Source organism: Agelaius tricolor, unplaced genomic scaffold (assembly GCF_023055355.1).
Source record: "Agelaius tricolor isolate 1412-34295 unplaced genomic scaffold, bAgeTri1.0.p SCAF_9, whole genome shotgun sequence".
NCBI lineage: Eukaryota > Metazoa > Chordata > Aves > Passeriformes > Icteridae > Agelaius > Agelaius tricolor.
Window position 1 is genome coordinate 22,849,911 of NW_027269269.1, and position 17,823 is coordinate 22,867,733.

The 17,823-nt window shown below is 36.9% G+C and overlaps 1 protein-coding gene across 5 annotated transcripts in view; it reads left to right on the forward strand.

Annotated features, from left to right (window-relative positions):
* The window catches only part of SPAG17 (sperm associated antigen 17), an 89,255-nt gene that overhangs the window by 24,550 nt on the left and 46,882 nt on the right, over positions 1-17,823 (forward strand). For all 5 annotated transcript variants that reach the window (XR_011680134.1, XM_071433225.1, XM_071433224.1 and 2 more), the window contains exons 5-16: positions 121-298; positions 2,473-2,667; positions 5,032-5,213; positions 8,080-8,235; positions 8,832-8,913; positions 9,863-9,981; positions 10,920-11,057; positions 11,135-11,248; positions 12,696-12,846; positions 14,534-14,764; positions 16,742-16,830; positions 17,492-17,608. Coding sequence is in view for 4 of the 5 variants with exons in the window: in XM_071433225.1 (XP_071289326.1) it covers positions 121-298; positions 2,473-2,667; positions 5,032-5,213; positions 8,080-8,235; positions 8,832-8,913; positions 9,863-9,981; positions 10,920-11,057; positions 11,135-11,248; positions 12,696-12,846; positions 14,534-14,764; positions 16,742-16,830; positions 17,492-17,608 (1,752 nt within the window). In the remaining variant the exon portion in view is untranslated. The remainder of the gene's footprint in view (positions 1-120; positions 299-2,472; positions 2,668-5,031; positions 5,214-8,079; positions 8,236-8,831; positions 8,914-9,862; positions 9,982-10,919; positions 11,058-11,134; positions 11,249-12,695; positions 12,847-14,533; positions 14,765-16,741; positions 16,831-17,491; positions 17,609-17,823) is intronic.

Below are 17,823 nucleotides of genomic sequence, written 5' to 3' on the forward strand. Positions count from 1 at the left end.
TATAGCAGCTGAGAGGGAAAAGTGTGAAAATAAAAGAATTGAACACCTAAAGTTTTGCAACAGTCTGACCTTTGTTCTTCACAAAGGCTTTAATGAGACTTCATATATTCATCTTGTCAGGCAGAACAGCAGCAGAAAGAAAAAGAGAAAGCGAGAGAAAAAGAAAAAGATAAGATATCTCCTGATAAGACAAGTGGAAAAGATAGTAAAGGAAAAAAGTCAGTATCATCATCCCCTGTTAAAAAGGACACCAAATTCAAACAACGGGGAGAAGTGGAAGTGAAAGACAAATACATTGGTATGTAAAATATGATGATATACTCCTGGTAAACCTTTGGAATACTTAGTTTTGTTCCATGTTGAAAAGTCAAGATCTATTCGGCAATATCAAAATTTTGCCACTTTGCATTTGAAGAGGGCACTGTATTCTGCTCAGTGTTTGGATGGATTGTGCAGTCCAAGAAGTAAAATAGAGGTAAGTTACATGTGGCATGTCAACATCAAAATGTTTGGGCATATGTAAGACTACAATTAAGTAGCCAAATAAATCCCACAGAAAGCCTATCCTAGAGAAAGATTTCAGAATAATTAAATATCAGTATCCAAAGGTGGCTTTCTCCTTGTATTATAGTTTAAAACATGGCTGACAGAGTTGTGAACCCTCTCAGTGAAGAAATTTTTCATTACTTCCAATCTAGGCTTCCCCTCTTTATATTTGTTCTAATATAGCTGTATAAAGAAAGAGGGAAAAAAAAAAGCATGCCTTAAATTCAAAGACAATCCATATCTGTTTCTGGTAGCTAGCAGTCATTTTATCATTCATCCCTAATACATTATCACCTTTCTGAAATTAAATATTTCTGCTTTTGAATAATATTGAGATTACTTGCATTAATGTCTTTCCTCTTTTGCATATGGACTAGTCACTGATAATTAGAACTGACTGACTGTTATGCACTTGTCATGATTATTAGCCTAATCATAATTATAATTTTAAAATGGCAGGCAGTCTTCAGCATGTACACATTGGAATTTTTGGATCTCTGTAGGTGACTGTGCAGACACCTGCCTTTTTTGTTAAAAATAATTAATGTTCAGTAATTCTATGTGCTCATATTTTTTATTCCTGCAGTAACTGACATAAATTTATGTACTTCATTTTCAGTACTAGGAGTGAAATAATAAGCTAGTTTTCTTCTGGTTTTGATTTTTACTTTATGTAATATATGTGCTGGACTGTGGTGGCTGCTTCCTCAGTCAGTCTCTCTCTAAATTTCTGTGTTATTTTATGTTTAGCTAATATTACAAGCACCTGGAGAGCCTGCTACTCCAGGTGGTAGCAGCATTTGCATAGCCCTGGGCATATGGCTGAGCACAGGCAGATGTCAGTGCCAGGCTACCTTTTTTCCTTCTTTGGATAAATGAGTCCCACAAGTTGAGGAGTCAGTAAAGCACTTTTACATGTGATGTGTTAGTAAGCATAAGAAAGGATCTTAATGCTAAATAGAGTATAAAGCTGTGATTTACTTTTAGTGTAGGTTTGTCTGCACTAACTCTATGTGTTTCAGCCTTCATGGAGAGATACAGGACCTCCAGTAGGCAGTTTCTGTTAACTTAAGATAAATAACTGTACTGGATGAATTAAATCACTTGATACCTGTCTTACTACCTGTATTTCTCCATAAGGCATAAAAGGAAACTACACAACTCTAGAGCTTCTAGAGAGTTCATGTCTACTTATATCATGCTTAACCTTTTGCTTTGGAACTGAAATGCTGCTATGCAAATTTCTACATAACTGATAAGCCCAAATAGAACAGGTACTCAATGAAACTCCTCATCTACGTTTTAATATGAATTTGGATATGCCCCTGCCACCTAAAAGGACTAGTGTGAATTGCTATTACCAGGTGATGAGGATTTTGCCAAGAATTACATCTAGTGAACATGAACCTGCTGGGTAGGGAGGAGTCAGCAGTGAGTCAGCTGATACCTGCAGCGAATCCTTTGAAATTATTATGACTTGGGTAATTTTTCATGTAAGATACAGTGACTTACTTTTTGTCCAGCTCTATGTCCAGCTTTATGCAGGATGAAATAGGATAGTTTAAACTACCATTAAGGCATGTGCATATGTCCTAACACTAAACTCCTTTGAGAGGAGCAATTACAGAAATGCTGCTACAACATTCTGATTATAATCAGCTTCTGCAGTTTTTCTCCTGGTCTTTCTCCAAACAATTATTACTTCTGACTTGTATTCTTCCTATTGTGTTCTAGGTGGTTTGGTACAGAAGAACTGAGTCTTATGCACATAATTTTTGAATTTATATGTAATTTTCCCAGTGAGAGTATAAAAGAACTGTTTCTGTAACCTTTATTTGCATAACCCCATATAGTCAAGTAAAAAATTTATTTTGTTTAGATGATGAATGTTCTTATTCAAATTTGGTTTTGTTGTGTTTTGAACAGATGATGAACCAGATGATGGTGCTCATTATTACTTTATCATTCTGGGTTTCCCCAATCTTCAGTTGTTGCCTGTCTTGATTGACCTTGGGATTAACATTTCAAGTGTAATACAAATTTCTTCTGAAAATTACAAGCCATTGCAGATATACTTAGAAGCAACTAAACTTCAAAAACAATCTTCACTTTCACTTGAAGGTAATCTGGTCATTAAAAAAAAAATGTAAAAAGGAGATCGTTTTATATACAGGAAATGACTGTTCTGGCTGTGTTTTTCTCCCTCTCTATGCCTTGTGTTTGTGCTTGCTACCTGTGAGCAGCTGTGTTTGCCAGTGCCAAAGTAGTATTGCCATTGGTTGACCACCCACCCAAATGGTTTGCCAGTGCAAAAACTGGACAGTAGAAAGAGGGACTGACTAAGCAGGCAGAGTTTGCAGCCACAGTAGCCACCAAAGAATGTTTTATCAAATGCATGCTTCTGTGAATTGTTAGGAAGCATACTGGTAAGAAAACTTGGCTCATTTGGTAATTTTAATGAAAGTGAACAGTTGGCTGCTTTGGGACTGTGGCCCCAGCCACAGAGGAATATGCCTCAGAATAATGTTCTGCAATTATACTCAGCTGTTAACACTTTTCTTGAACTGGGATGCTGGTAAGCAGCGAGCTAAATATGCATCATCAGTGATGGCTGGCTATCCTGAGCTGTAGTGACATAGCCAGCAGATTAAGGGACACAGTTATTCCCTGCTACTTGGCTGTCATGAAAATAGAATTATGGACTCTACAGTACAAAAAAAAATACCAATAAACTCTATTCAATCCAGCAAACAGCCTCCCTATAAGGACTGGCTAAAGGACCTTGAAAGAAGAAAAAGTGGTTGTGATCATGAATGGCCTTTGGAAATTTTAGGCCCCAGAGACAGGGTGAAAGTCTGGAGAAAGTCTCTTGGTAGAAAAGGATTGAGTTAGGGATTACTTAAACAAACTGGACACACATAAGTCCGTGGGACCTGATGGGATTCACTCAGGCATACTGAGGGGCTGACTGTGATGTCACTGCAAGGCCACTGTTAATTACTTTTGAAAAAACATGGCAATTGGAAAACATGCCTGAAAACTGGAGGAAAGCATCACTCCTATCTTCAGAAATGGCAGGAGTAACTCAGGAATGTAAAGGCCACTCAGACTCTTCTCAGTCTCTGGGAAGATGATAGAACAGCTAATCCTGGAAACATTTCCAGGCACATGAAGGACAAGGAGTTGATCATTTAGCATGGATTTGCCAATGGAAGTCATTCTTAACCAACCTGATAACCTTCTATGACAAAATTACTGTCTTGGTAGAGGAGGAGGAAGCAGTAAATATTGTCTGCCCTGACCCAGTAAGACCTTTGGCACTGTCTTCTCATAAAAGTGTTTGCTTGCTGGGTAAGCAAACACTGAGATAGATTGAAAACTGGCTGAATGACCTGGCCTAGAGGGTATCAGAGGGGATTTGTGGTATGAGTCCAGCTGAACATCTTTGTTAGTGATCAGGAGAGTTCCCTCAGCAAGTACTCTTATGATACAAAACAGGATGGAATGGCTGAAACACCACAGAATTGTGCTGGTTTTCAGAGGGACCACAACAGGATGGAGAAATGGTCTGGTTTAATGGACCCCATAAAATTTGGCAAGGGCTAAATCCTGCACCAGTTCATGGTGGGGGCTGACTGGCTGGAAAGCAGCTCTGCACAGAAGGACTCGGGTGGTGGCAATGAGCTGAACATGAGCCAGCCCTGCGTCTTTGTAGCAAACAAGGCTAGTGGTATCCAAGGCTGCATCAGTTCAAGGGATTTGAACTTTCTTTTGTGTTCAGCACTGGTGAGGCCATACTTAGAGTTCTGTGACCAGTTCTGGACTCCTCAGTAAAGGAGAGATAAGGAGCTATCGGAGAGAGTCCATCAAATGACCACAAGTATTTTCAAAGGACTGGAGATCTCTCATGTGAGGAGAGGCTGAGAGAGCTGAGAATGTTTACCCTGGAGAAGAAAGAGCCTGGAGAGAACTCATCAATGTGTATAAATGCCTGAAAGGAATGTGGAAAGAAAAGGAATCCAGGCTCTTTTTCAGTGGTGTTCAGTGACAGGACAAGAGGCAATGGCAAAACTGAGCAGGGGGTGTTAGCTGAAGACAAAGAAACACTTGTTTACTGTGAGGGTGACTGAGCGCTGTCACAGATTGCCCAGAGAGGTCATGGAGTCTTCATTCTTGAAGGTACTCAGAAGCCATCTGGACAGGGTCCTGGGCAGTCTGCTCTTGGTGACCCTGCTTGAGCAGAGGAGTTTTACCAGATGAGCCCCCCAGGTTCCTTTCAGGATCAATCATTGTACTTGGAATAGAAGATGATGGCAAGATATAAGGGGGGGTATTTTTTAATCCCCAAGTTAGGTGTCAGATATTTGCTGAGACTCTAAGGATGGAAATACTTTAACAATACATAAAGTAGACTGATACATGATTTGTGCTTTATGTTAAAGGGAGACACTGTACCATGATTTGTCAAATACTCATATATTTTAGATATAGAAGCAGAGAAAAGAAAGGAAGATGAAGCTAAGAAAGACCTGGAAACATTTTGGAAATTCCTGGAGCCTGTTCTGAACAGTGGAAAGCATGGATCAAGTCTCTTTGATGTTGCCAGGCTTCATTACCTAGTTAAGGAAAGTGACTTTCCCCCTGATTGGTCAGACAGCGAAATGCTGGTCAGTACATTCTGTTTTTTACAGTGCATGCCATGCTTTAGGGTTTGTAACTTTTAACAACACTTTAGGAATTTAATCTCAAGTCTTCTCTGAAACACAACCACAGTAGTTAGTATATTTGTAATCATAAACAAAAATTATTTCCTATGTATCCAACAACTTCATTCAGCATCTGTTTACAAGGAGTCCTTTGAATAAAAATGCCTGATTTGGAGTTTCTTTATATTGTAGGCCACAGCAGAAGGGTTGTAAAATAGTTTGAGGTTATTTTAAAGTTATTGAACATGTTTGCATCTCGTTCTAGAGTCATATGTGTGTATGAAATAACACAGAAGTTATATTTTTGTCCTCATAACATCAGGCCTACTTACTGCACCTCAGAATAGTCACATGAGAAAAAAATAGCTGAATGCAAGAATACCTTTTGATATATGATATTGCTTTATCATACTCAGTGCTGCTTCTTTTTGTCCAAAACATGGATCTAGCTTATTATAGCCTGCTGAGTCAGGACTATTACCAGGCACTGAAGGAGAAAGTGAATCATTAGAAATGTTTTCCATCCTAGATTCTCACATACAGTGAAGTAAAAGAGTCCAGTATTTCTCAATCTACAGTGTCAGCAGTAAAAATACAAACTGCTAAAACAAAATAAGGCAACATGCTATAATTTAACCTAGTGTATTTGTAGTCTGTATTATTAGGATTAAAGGACATTCTAGGGTTAAACTGCATTCTTTTAACCCTTACTTGTAGTACGGTAGATTCTGTATACAAACAACTGACAGTGATTTCCAAAGCATTCACTGAAAATGCCTTAATTGTGGAATGTAGGCTTGCTACTTATAATATTACTTATCATTATACTCTTTATACAATCTTACAGTGCCAAGCCCCTTTTGGGAAAACAGTTTTTCTCTTCCCTATAATCACATCGTACAGGGTTTCTACTTTTGATTATCTTGCAAGCTCCTATATTATAGTTGAAATAAAGGAAAAAACATCTGTCACTGAAACAGATTTAAACAAATTGGAGTTACAATTTCATGAGCCCTATAGAAGTAAGAAAGTTTTTAAGTTTTTTAAGAAACAGGTGCAGAGCATATAGGTTCTTAAATCATAGGTTGATAAAGTAAGTCCATTCTTGTGGACTTTCTGGAGAATCTCTGAGTCCAAGCTTGCTGCATCTCTGAAGTGCAAGACACACAGGAGGAAAATTCTTGGGGCAGAATGTTAGACATTAATATAAAAATGACAGAGTATTGCATACTGCAAGTAGTCTCTGCTCTCAGATTTGAGATCTTTAAAACAGAAAATACTTTCAAAAATATTTACTTTGTTGAAGAGTCTCTAATGGTTAGACTTAAAAACTTGTGATAAAAATCTATGTCCTGAGGAGACACCAGGCAAATTGAATTACAAAATTGTAATTATGCTAAACTTTGCTTGGATCCCATTGAGCAGCAGGGTTTTGTTACTTATGACTTTGTAAAAAATCTTGTTTTGTTTAAAAGACTGCATTGAAAACACTCCAACATTTTATATAAAACTTTTACGTGCTCTAGTGATACCTTAGATGTACAAATATATGGATGAAAAGGTGTTATACTAACCCATTCTTCAGAAGAATATTGAACTGGGAAAACAAAAGTGCAAGAATATTAATGAACATTCTGGTTTTGCAAATAGAATTTCTTTCCCAAGTGTCTCTTCTAGTCTTTAAATGTTATGAAAATGGAGTCAAGTATTCCCTAACTTAGTGATTTGGAATTGCCAGTTTCCCAGTGTCATAAAGAGCCACTGAGTTGAGGAAAGCAGATGTTTTGGTTTGTTAGTTTGGGTTTGTTATTTTTCTTAGTGCCTAATGTCAGTTGTGCTTCTTCACTGTGTTCTATTTTAGGAAATTTTATATTGAGACATTCAATGTTGTTAGCCACCTCCTAGAGGCAAACTTCTTAGTAAAAGAGACTTGCCCTAAATCCACAAAAGTGAAAAAAATCACTCAGAAAAGGGCTTTTTACAGAAATCATCCAAAAGTTATAATAATTCCATTCTTTCCACAAAGTGCAGGATGTACAGGAGAAGATTACATCCATTAAAGCTGCTGAAACTTGAGTGTTTCATTTGGTCTCCTACATGGTACTGGTATTTGTAAAAGAACATTTAATATTTAAAATAGCAGTTGCTATTATTCTTTTTATTCCTCCCAAGCTTTGGTGAAAACCACAGTGCATGACCTCAAGAACCATGACTCTTACCTTGTCAGATTTTTGCAGATACAGCGCTGTCCTTCTGGACATTTGGGCACTGTGCTGACATTCCTTCACCCACAACTGTGGAGTTCAGAATGCCATTCTTGAGGTTTTCTTTGTTTTCAAAGGGCAACAGAAAGAAAGAAAATAATATGAGATTATATTAATTACCTGGCTAGGGTTTTATTTTTTATCCTTCTAGAGCAGGGAAATGATTGAACTTGCAAATATGCTGCAGGTTGATCACTAGTAAAAATGTACATACATTACAAAATACTTCAATTTTTCTCTTCCATTCCTTTCCATCCAAAAAAGATCCATCTGCAAGATAGCAGACCTTGAACAGTTACTGTTAAGACAAGTAAGACTTTATAACAACTAAAGCACTTTGGCAATATACAGTCTATACTCTGCTGTGGCAGTGTCAAGGCAAATAAAATGAAGGAGGTTTTAGAATAACTATAAAGCATACTGAATTGGTGGAGGAAAAGGTCTTTTGTAAAATTCATAAACAGATGTAGATCTGCTGGTTAAAGAGATAATGACTGCTGTCACTAAGTTACATGACATTTTATACACACTCTTCATCCTTTGTCTCTGGTTTTCTCTCACAGCTTGAATTTGGTACTGTGGTGTTTGAACACATTGCTTGTTTGATGTATGACTGCCTGGACTGGAGAAGACAGCATTGCAACTACTTGGAAAACACCAAGTTTGTTAATATACCTGTGTTACCAGAGAGCAAATCGACACAACAATCTTCATTTGAGGCAAGGACCCTTCCCTTCTTGTTGATAATATCTAATTTTAGGGTAGAATTGCCTGTCTTTAATTTTGACTCAAATATTTACCTTGGACCATCACTCTGTGAATAATTTTCAGTGAAAGAAAGTTTTATTTTTGTTTTTAGCATTTAAAACCCCCAAAAATGGGAAAAAATAGCTGAGCATTGGGGAAACAGAAAAGGGAAATTGGAAGGATCCTAGAGCCATAATGTATCATATGTGTAGAAATTTTTTAAATAGTATCTGATGATACATTCTTGTGTCTGAAAAATCAATATGCCTGCACAGAGCTACTATGCAATGTTGCAGATTTATAAACTGTCAAAAAAAAAAGATTATTAGTTCTATGCAAGATCGATTTCCTTATTTTACTTATAGTAGGCAAAATGTTAAGTAGGCAGAAGAAAGTAGCTTATTAGAACATGCGCTACATTTTTATCATCTTGTTCCAATTAAAAGTTTAGCATGTAGTCTGGGGTGAGTAACCAAAGCTAAATGAAATTAAGTTCTCCCACCTATTTGTGCAATACCCATTTGTTTTATGGTTTCTGATTTTTTTATGTTAACTTTCATTGTCTTAGGAGCAACCAGCACCACGGATGTCACCTACAAGGAAAAAAGGGAAACAAGAAGAAATTCTGCCAACAATAGTTTTGTCAGAGAGTATGTTTAAAGGGTTAAAGCACCCATCTGTAGCTGATCCCTCTGTCAAACCATTTATTCATCTGACAGCACAAATCCTCAAAATTATTTGTGTAGTTAGCTGAAGATGTTGTGTATCCTGGTGAATGCATTATGGAACTGAGTGGTGATAACCAAGTTCTTTAGAAAATCACATTTTCTATCTGTTCCTAGTCAAATTCAGATTTAAAAGATCTCAGTAATTTTGTCCAATCTCTAACTTTGTTAGACTCTTTTTAATAAATATTGTCTGAAGGTTCACAGAATCACAGAATATTCTGAGTTGAAAGGGACCCACAAGGATCACTGAGTCCAATTTAGCCCCGCATAAGACATCACAGCATGTGCCTGAAACCATTTTCCAAATGCTTCTTGAACTGTCAGGCTTGGTGCTTTCACCATTTTCCTGTGGAGCCTGTTCCAGTGCCCAACCACCCTCTGGGTGAAAATGTCTCTAATACGCAACCTAAAACTCCCCTGACTCAAGGTGAGGCTGTCCCAGTGCAGAGCAGAGTGCAACAATTCCCTCCCTTGCCCGGCTGGCCATGCTGTGCCTGATACATCCCAGGGCACAGCTGGCCCTCCTGGCTGCCAGGGCATGGCTGGCTCATACTCAGTTTTCCATCAAACAGGACCCCTGGGTTGCTTTCTGTGGTGCTGCTCTCCAGCATCTTAATCTCCAGTCTGTCTGTACATCCAGGGTTGCCTCATTCCAGGCACAGAATCCAATACTCCTGGTTTTTAAGCTTCAAAATGTTGATAATTGCCCAGCCCTCTAATTTGTCAAGGTCTCTCTTCAGGGCCTCCCTGCCTCTGGGAGAGTCAACAGCTCCTCCCAGTTTTGCATTACCTTCAAACTTGCAGAACTGACTTGGACTATAAGTTGGCATTTCTAAACTAAAGTATCTTAATGTTTTATCTCTTAATATAGCAGAAGAGACTTCTGTTCTGTTTCCTTCTGTGGACATGAGATATTACAATGACTTGCTGAATCAAATTCCTGAGGAGTACATCTCTGTACCCTTAATACTGAGCTGCATGTTGGAACAGGTGGGAATGTTCTCTTTTTAGTTTCTGTGGCTATTTTGGCCTAGGCCTAATATAATGAATTAACAAAGATCAATAAATCCATCTGTTTAAACCTAAAATATCAGACAGTGCATTGAGGCACTGAGCAAGGAGGTTCAATACAAAGGAGTCAAAACTCCAAACTTTTATTGTCTTTTTATTGTCTTTCATGTTGTCCACTTACCCTGTGTATATATATATGTATATATATATATATATATATATATATATATATATATATATATAGTACTACTCCATAATTAATTTTTGAAGACTACAAATATAATCAAATTAGGAGAAAGGAGGTGCAATTTCTTATCCAAGTCAATAACATGTTTTTGTGTCCTTCAGTGGTCTTATTGATACTGAACTTTTGTTGGTTTACTCAGTTCAAAGGTCTTAGGTCAAGCCTAACATAAGAGCCTCAATGCTAGTGCTAGACAGATCTGACTTCTGTTGAATTCGGGCACAATCTATTATTTAGAAGAGACACCCAATATGATTTGGAAATCCTTCTTTTAGGAGTAACATTTCATAATTTTGGGGTTTTTCTTTTTGTAACTTAGCCTGAAAATAGACTGGGTAAGAATAAAGTCCAGCACCTAATAGACAAACAGTTTTTAATTACCTGTGTTCCTTAACAATCCTTAACATTTCAAGTTGGAAATATTTTTCTTCTTTTCCTTTCAAAAGCAACTAATAGGGAAAACATTTAATTCTGCTTTCCACAGTCCTTGCTTTGTGCAGCAACTAACCTGGAAAATTTTATTTATGCTACTTGTAGAAAAAAATTAGGCTTTTCTTCTCTCACAGAATTTATGGTTGTATGCTTAGCTTATAGCAGGATTTGCTTGGTATTTCTGTTAAAGCTAAGCAGCAGTCATACTGTGATGAAAGCTAACATATACTGTATTTTCCAGGTTATTGCAAGTGAAGAAGACCTTCCACCACCAAGTCTGGTGTCACTGGAGCCTCAGGCAGATGAGCTGCATCGTGCCATTGCAGATCATATAATCTCTGTCCTTCCTTCTCTTTACCTTCCTATGAGTGAAAAAAAGGTTTGTGTTGTCTTTCATTAATTTCCTAAAATGACAGATCTCATTATTGGGATTTAATACCTCTTCTTTTTAAACAGAATCTGTATGACTACTTTTCTCCTAAACACAATGTACAAGAGATGGTCACCCCTGAGTACCCTCTCTTGTTTAACTACCACGATGCCCTGGCTCAGCGGTTGCACCTCCTGAAGGTACAGTACAACCTGTTTATATATAAATATTTCCAAAGTTCACAGGGCTGAATGCTCAATGCACTAGAAGGGGAGGAGGGCTGGTTTTGCACAGCAGGACAGCATATCCTAGATCTTTTTTCCACTGAGGTGGACACACCAACACATGTTTAGTTTACTTAAGAAGCAATGAGTTACTGGTGGAGGGCACCTCACAAACATGGAGCACAAACATACTGATTTAAGTGATCTATTTGCATTATTAATGAGAATGTTTAGCCTTTGGCATAGATGAGAGATATTACAGAACTGTTGATTTGCTGTTAAACACTGATGATACAATGGAACATGAGTTGCTAACTTGCTAACGGTGATTTAGCATGGAGATTAGACTGAATACTAAAATGCTGAGAAGTAGAAGAAAATACATAGCAGTTACTAATGAACACAACAAATGTATTCAGGTTGGCTAAATAGTTGCAGCATAGCATGTAACCAAGATACTGCCAAATTCTAACAAAGGCAGAAAGGCTCAGAGACTGCATAGTTTGGGATTATTGCAAAGTAACAGTTCCCAGACTTTCTGAATCAAAAAGCTACTGTGAATGTCTTGAATTTTTCCAAAGGCAAGGTGTAGTTTTACCATTAAACTTCAAAAATTCACTGAGAATAATAAAAGTGATAATACAGTTCTAGATTTCACAGCTAAGGTGTGTCTGCCTGGCTTCCTGGATTAGAAATTATCTGGGGAGTACTTTGACAACCGTTGGTTAAAACTATTCAGAAACAACTCAAGTTTGACACATTGGATATATTTAAGAAGAAGAAAGGGCTGAGTAATCAACATAAGAGATGCTCTTAGGAGATATGTGCTTGATATATTTTATATACTTGCTGAAGAGGAAATTCAGGATATAGCACAATGTTTGAGGAAAGAGTAGAGGACAAACATTTGGAATATACAGTTGAAGAAAAAGGTACCATAAGTGTGTAATACTAAAAAGAGTGAAACTGAAATATACCACTACATCTGAAAAAAAATCCTTGGATATAGAGGGATGCCTCTCATCACAGACTGACCAATAAGTTTATTGATTTCATTACTCTAAGAAGTAGCACAGACCAGCTGAAAGATACATGGAAGGTACCTGCTGCCAGTCTGAAGAGATCAGTACATCTTTCTGTATTTTTAAGTCTAGCTAGCACAGACAAATAACTTCTAACAAATGTCTGTTATTATGCTGTCAGTCATTCTCTTATGTGTCTAATATTTTTCTGCCTACAGTATCTGACACCATGACTCAAAACCACACTGTGGGCACATGTTCAAGTATAAGTTTATGTCCAACTGGCTTAAGCACATGCTAATGTCTTCTGCTGAAAAAGACTTCTTTATTCAAACATAAGTTTTGGAAAGTCAATAGTGTGAAAGTTTACTTTAACTCTGGTAGTTTGATTTTTATTCCAGGTCCAAGAGAACGTCAATCCAGAAAAGATTGAGCATGAAATGATGGATAAACTGCCTCTTACAGAACTTATCCATTTCACCCCTCCTTCAACTGAAAACAACACTAAACGCTTGGCTAGAGTTCATGAGCTCATGCATTATTTTACTACTGGTAAAATGATTTTCATTGATATAATTTCCATTCTTTTTATTTCTGGTTGATAATTTTCTCAAATAGCAGGAATTTTGGGGCAAAATTTTAAAGCTGCCAAATAAACCTTTGCAGAATTTCCCATTTTCACATTCTTGCTTATATATAATTATAGCCTACTATACAAGTTAACCCTAACTTCAGACCTTATCAGACCTGAAGTTTCATGGTTAATGGGAACAACTGAATGAGTGTTAAATATTGCATAACTAAGAGCTGGAACTTATCTTGGAAGTACTTTATTTATTTATATTTGCAAACATACAAACACTTACTAATTCTGGAAAAAAAAACAGCGGTAAAAATTGCAATTTTGGTCCTAGAATGTAGAATGCATTTTGAGAGACACTGATGTAAACTGTGTTGATTTATCAACTCCCTTTTGGAGGTAAAGCACATGTATATTAGGTAGACAATTTTTATGGAACAATACACAGCTTTCAGAATGTATTCTGAAATACATTGTGTATTGTGTTATTCATGTGTAAGCTGTTGGTGTTAATAATGAAGCTACTTTATCACAGTCCCTCTATCAAACCAAAAATATATTCACTTCTCCAACCATAATCACTTCTGCAGTTACCTTTTCCTAAAGTGTGCTTGCCACCATGACATAGATTGGGAAACAATCCCAAAGACTACATAAATACCCTTAGGCAGTATCAAAAGTCTGCTCTAGGTTATTAAGAAATATAAACATCCAAATCCCTTTGGTTACATTCATGTCATCATATAAGGCACAGGATTTGAAGGTACTTTCCCAGCTCTTTCATCCTGAATTCCCTGTGTTGGATTAATTTACACTTTGCTGTGCTGTTTCTAGTTGCTAGTATGTACATTTTGGACAGTAAGCTATTAAAGTATTCACTATTGCTACAGTCTCCAGCTGATGGGTAACTGAATTTGATGATCCTCACTGAGACATACTGTACTGCCAGACTGTCTTAACTGGTAACTTAGCTAGCAAAGCCTTTGCTTTTATCAAAGGAGATAATTAATTTGAACAGAAGATGAGATCCAATATTCTCAAGATATATGACGTGCTTAGGTGCTTAACCACCCTAAAAAGAAAACATTTCAAACTGAAGATATTCTTTGTGTGATTTGGGCATTGTACTACCTTCTTAAACTTCAGTCCTTTGCATGATTATCATTGTTATATGGACACAGATGCATACAAGCATAAATAGGATTTATTATTGCCTTTGCACCTTGCATAATTCTGTTTAAAATATGTGTAAAAGTCTTTCTGAAGAGGAAAAAATTTTGATACTTTTTTGAGAAGTTACAGATAATGGAAACATTTCATGAACTGAAAATAACTAGTTGCTAACTGGCCTGATAAAGTCTACTCAGTATTTTAAAATCAACATCATTTATATAAAGTTAATGAGCCAGAAGGTATTCAGACGTAGGAACCACTTCATTTAAGACGGATTAATAGGTAGGCATATCATTTTGCAATTTGGAAGCATTCAACTTTGAATGCAGTGTAAAATGTAGCCCACATAAGTTGATCCAGTACCATTAAGGAAATTGCTGCTGGCTTTTGCAGAGTTGCCAAGAACAATACACTTAAATAGTCTTGTATTTATTTTCTGCTGAGCTGTAAGGACGTTTTCAGTTAATGATTGTAATTCTTTTTTAGAACTTCTGAGTTGGGCTGAAGTAGAAAGAGCCTTCAGAGTGTTTACTTTTGAAAGCCTGAAGCTGACTGAGCTAAGTGACTCTGGTTTCCTGGAGAGCTCTGGATCTAGGGTTGGAGGTGATTCTGAAGAGTCTTATATCCCTTGGGATAATCCAGCCATGTTTGCAAGACAGCTGAGACAACTCTACCTTATGGAAAAGAAATTTAGTGGGAAATCTCCAAGAAGCTCTGGTAAAAAGCTTTCTGTTTACGTTACTCCTGAATTTGAATCTACTATTTGTCTTACCATATCATTTGCTATCGCAGGGATGTGATTTTTCTTCTTTGCACAAGTCACCAAATTTTCAAATATTGTATAGCCTGTACATTGAGTAATTCTGTAGGAATACTAGAATAACAACAAGAGTTATTTTGATTACAGCATTAACAACTGTAGATGATGTAAAATGAATTTTCTCAAGTTCTGCATTTTCTCCTCCAGATTCTAGCATAATGAAAAGTTGTTGGCCTGGTTAAAGGAGATGTGTTGGCCAAAAAGAAACATTAAAATCAAGTGATTATTTTTTCAGGACACAAGAACAGTAGAAATTAGATAATTTTAAGTAATTATGCCTTTAGGTTCATGATCACAGAGTCATAGAATCATGGTTGGTTTTTAGGTTGGCAGGGACCTCTAAAGGTCATCTGTTCTCATATCCCTGCAAGAAGCAGAGACATTTTCAACTAGATCAGGTCTCTTGGAGTCCAATCTGACCTCCAGTGCTTGCAGGGATGGCACATCCACCACCTTTCTGGGATACCTGTTCCAGTGTTTCACCACCCTTATGATAAAAATTCTTCCTTATACCTAGTCTGAATCTATCCTCCTTTCCTTTAAAATCTTTACTCCTTATCCTATGACTACAGTTCCTACTAGAAAGTCTCTTCCAAGGCCACAATAAGAAGAGCTCCCCAGAGCCTTCTCTTCTCCAGGCTGAACTCCCTGACCCTATCTTCACAGGAAAGGTTCTCCATCTTTGCACTCACCTTCATTGGGTCTACTCTGGACTAACTTCAACAGGTCCATGTGTTCCCTGTGCTGAGGACCCCAGAGCTGGATGCAGTACTTTGTGATACAGTCCATGCTTTCCTAATAGAGATGTCTAAGCAAGCAGCTTAGATGGGATCCTTTCCTTAGAAGGCTGGAGCAGACAAAAATGAGTCCTGCTTATCTGCTTTTCTTCTGCATCTAGGGAACATTTCTGGGTGTTGGTCTATTTTGCTTTTGTACTTAGTCATGATATTAAATTTTGCAGTTACAAGCATAACAACATTTCAGCACTTCTGCAGCACAAAAGCAAACAACAGAACGATAAAACATTTGCTTTCAGGTTTCTTCAATCTTCTAAAGGCAGCCAGTAAATAGGAGTAATTTCCAAGAGAAGCAGAGCCTAAAGATGTATGTCTGGGACCTGAGCTGGTTATAAGACACTTACAAACAAATACTTTGTGGTGTATTTTCCACCAGAAAAAGTAATTTTCCTGTACAGGTGAATTTTGATCAAATATTAGTGACCTCTGCCCTCGCTTAGGGAATAAAGAATTCTATTAAAAGGATTTTTTTTTAATTAAGAGAATATAGAAGTTAAAATCTTCATTTGGTGCTGTTCATATCAGATGCTCATTGCAACAATGGAATGACTGGTCAGATCCTCAGGAGAGCTAATATTCTGTCAGTAGCTTATGGATCTGTAAACCAAATTAATTTAAACTTTTAAATTTGCATTTGTCAAAAAATGTGTGAAAATACCAGAACAATTGGTCTTACCTTTTATTTTAATGCCATCTGGGCAAAAGAATGCTTTTTAAAGTATGAAGAAAAATGGTTCTTTGTTTATGAATCTGGAGGCTACTTCTTCTGGAGGGTACTTCTTTTTAGTGGGCCAGCATGGGTCAGATAGAAAGGATTATTTGAGTGGGTTTTATAAATTCTTCTTTTTTTCTTTTAATTTTATTTAATTAGCTTGCACTTCTTGACTGGGTTTTAAGGTGCTCTCTTAGTAAAGAAGCATAGCAGAGCTGATAATGTAATTATAGGACAAGTGTGAATAAAGGAAGCATCAACTTGATGTCAATCTCATCAGGGAGACTAAGGAAATTGCACTATTCCAACCTTAGTAGGGCTGAAATTTCTGGAACAATTCTTTAAGTTCTGCTTTCAATTTGCAGGGTATACAGAAACAAGTGACGAAGATGAAGAAGACGATCCGGTTTATCCTCTTTTGAACGTAGATTTGGATCATCTTTATTCTGATATGGCAAGTGTGAGAAATGGAGTCAACTAGGCTTTATATGAGGCAACAGAAGATACTGCTCAATGCCAGGCCATGTTACTGGGGATTCCTTTGCAATGCTGCATGCAAATGTTAATTCTGTGATGTTTGGAAAATACTGACATAACTTTTAGGAACTGTGAAATCACTTTCTTTGAAATCCAAGGTGACAGCTTTTGATGAAGCTGTTAATGATAATTCTGTGCTGGTTTTGCTGAATACCAGGGGACAAATACAAACGGGAAAGTTTAAAAGAAATTGTCAAACTGTGTCACACTAGAAGACTGTGTAGTTTGGCATCTTCAGAATCACCTGTCTTCTATACATCCCATAATAAACATAGCAATTTTAAAATTACATCATAGGACATGTTTGAATACTCATGATTGCTTACAGAACTCAAAAACATATAAGCTAATAATAAAAGTATTTAGATTATTTTGTCATAAATGTCCAAAACCAGACCTGCTTGGGTGTAATTGTATTTTTTATTAAACAGTACCATATGGGTCTGCACATATTCATCATTATGCAGTTAACTGTGGTGCAACATGGGGTGCTGTCTATTAATCCAACAAGATTACAGTCAATTTAATACTGACACTGAAATGTTGATATTCATTATTTTGATTTCTTGTATTTTGAGGTGAGTCTTGAAAATTATGGCCTGGGGCCAAATTTAGAAGAAATAAAAAAGACACAGAGGCGTTGCTTGACAGACTGGAGTTTGGAAGAGCATTTTCAACCACATGTTCTTCATCAGGTATCTTTGAACTGACAATTTCATCTATACAGTTCTCCCTCAGAACCCTATATAAAGTAGTAGTTGTGGAGTTCAGGATATTTTTCTGCTCAATAATTGATTCAGTTTTATCTTTCATTTTTACTAAAAATCATTGTGCTTTAGCTATTTTTCAGTTCTTTGTGTGAAATTTAGTTTGTAACGGGTTTTTATTTCCCGATTTGGCCAAACTGGAG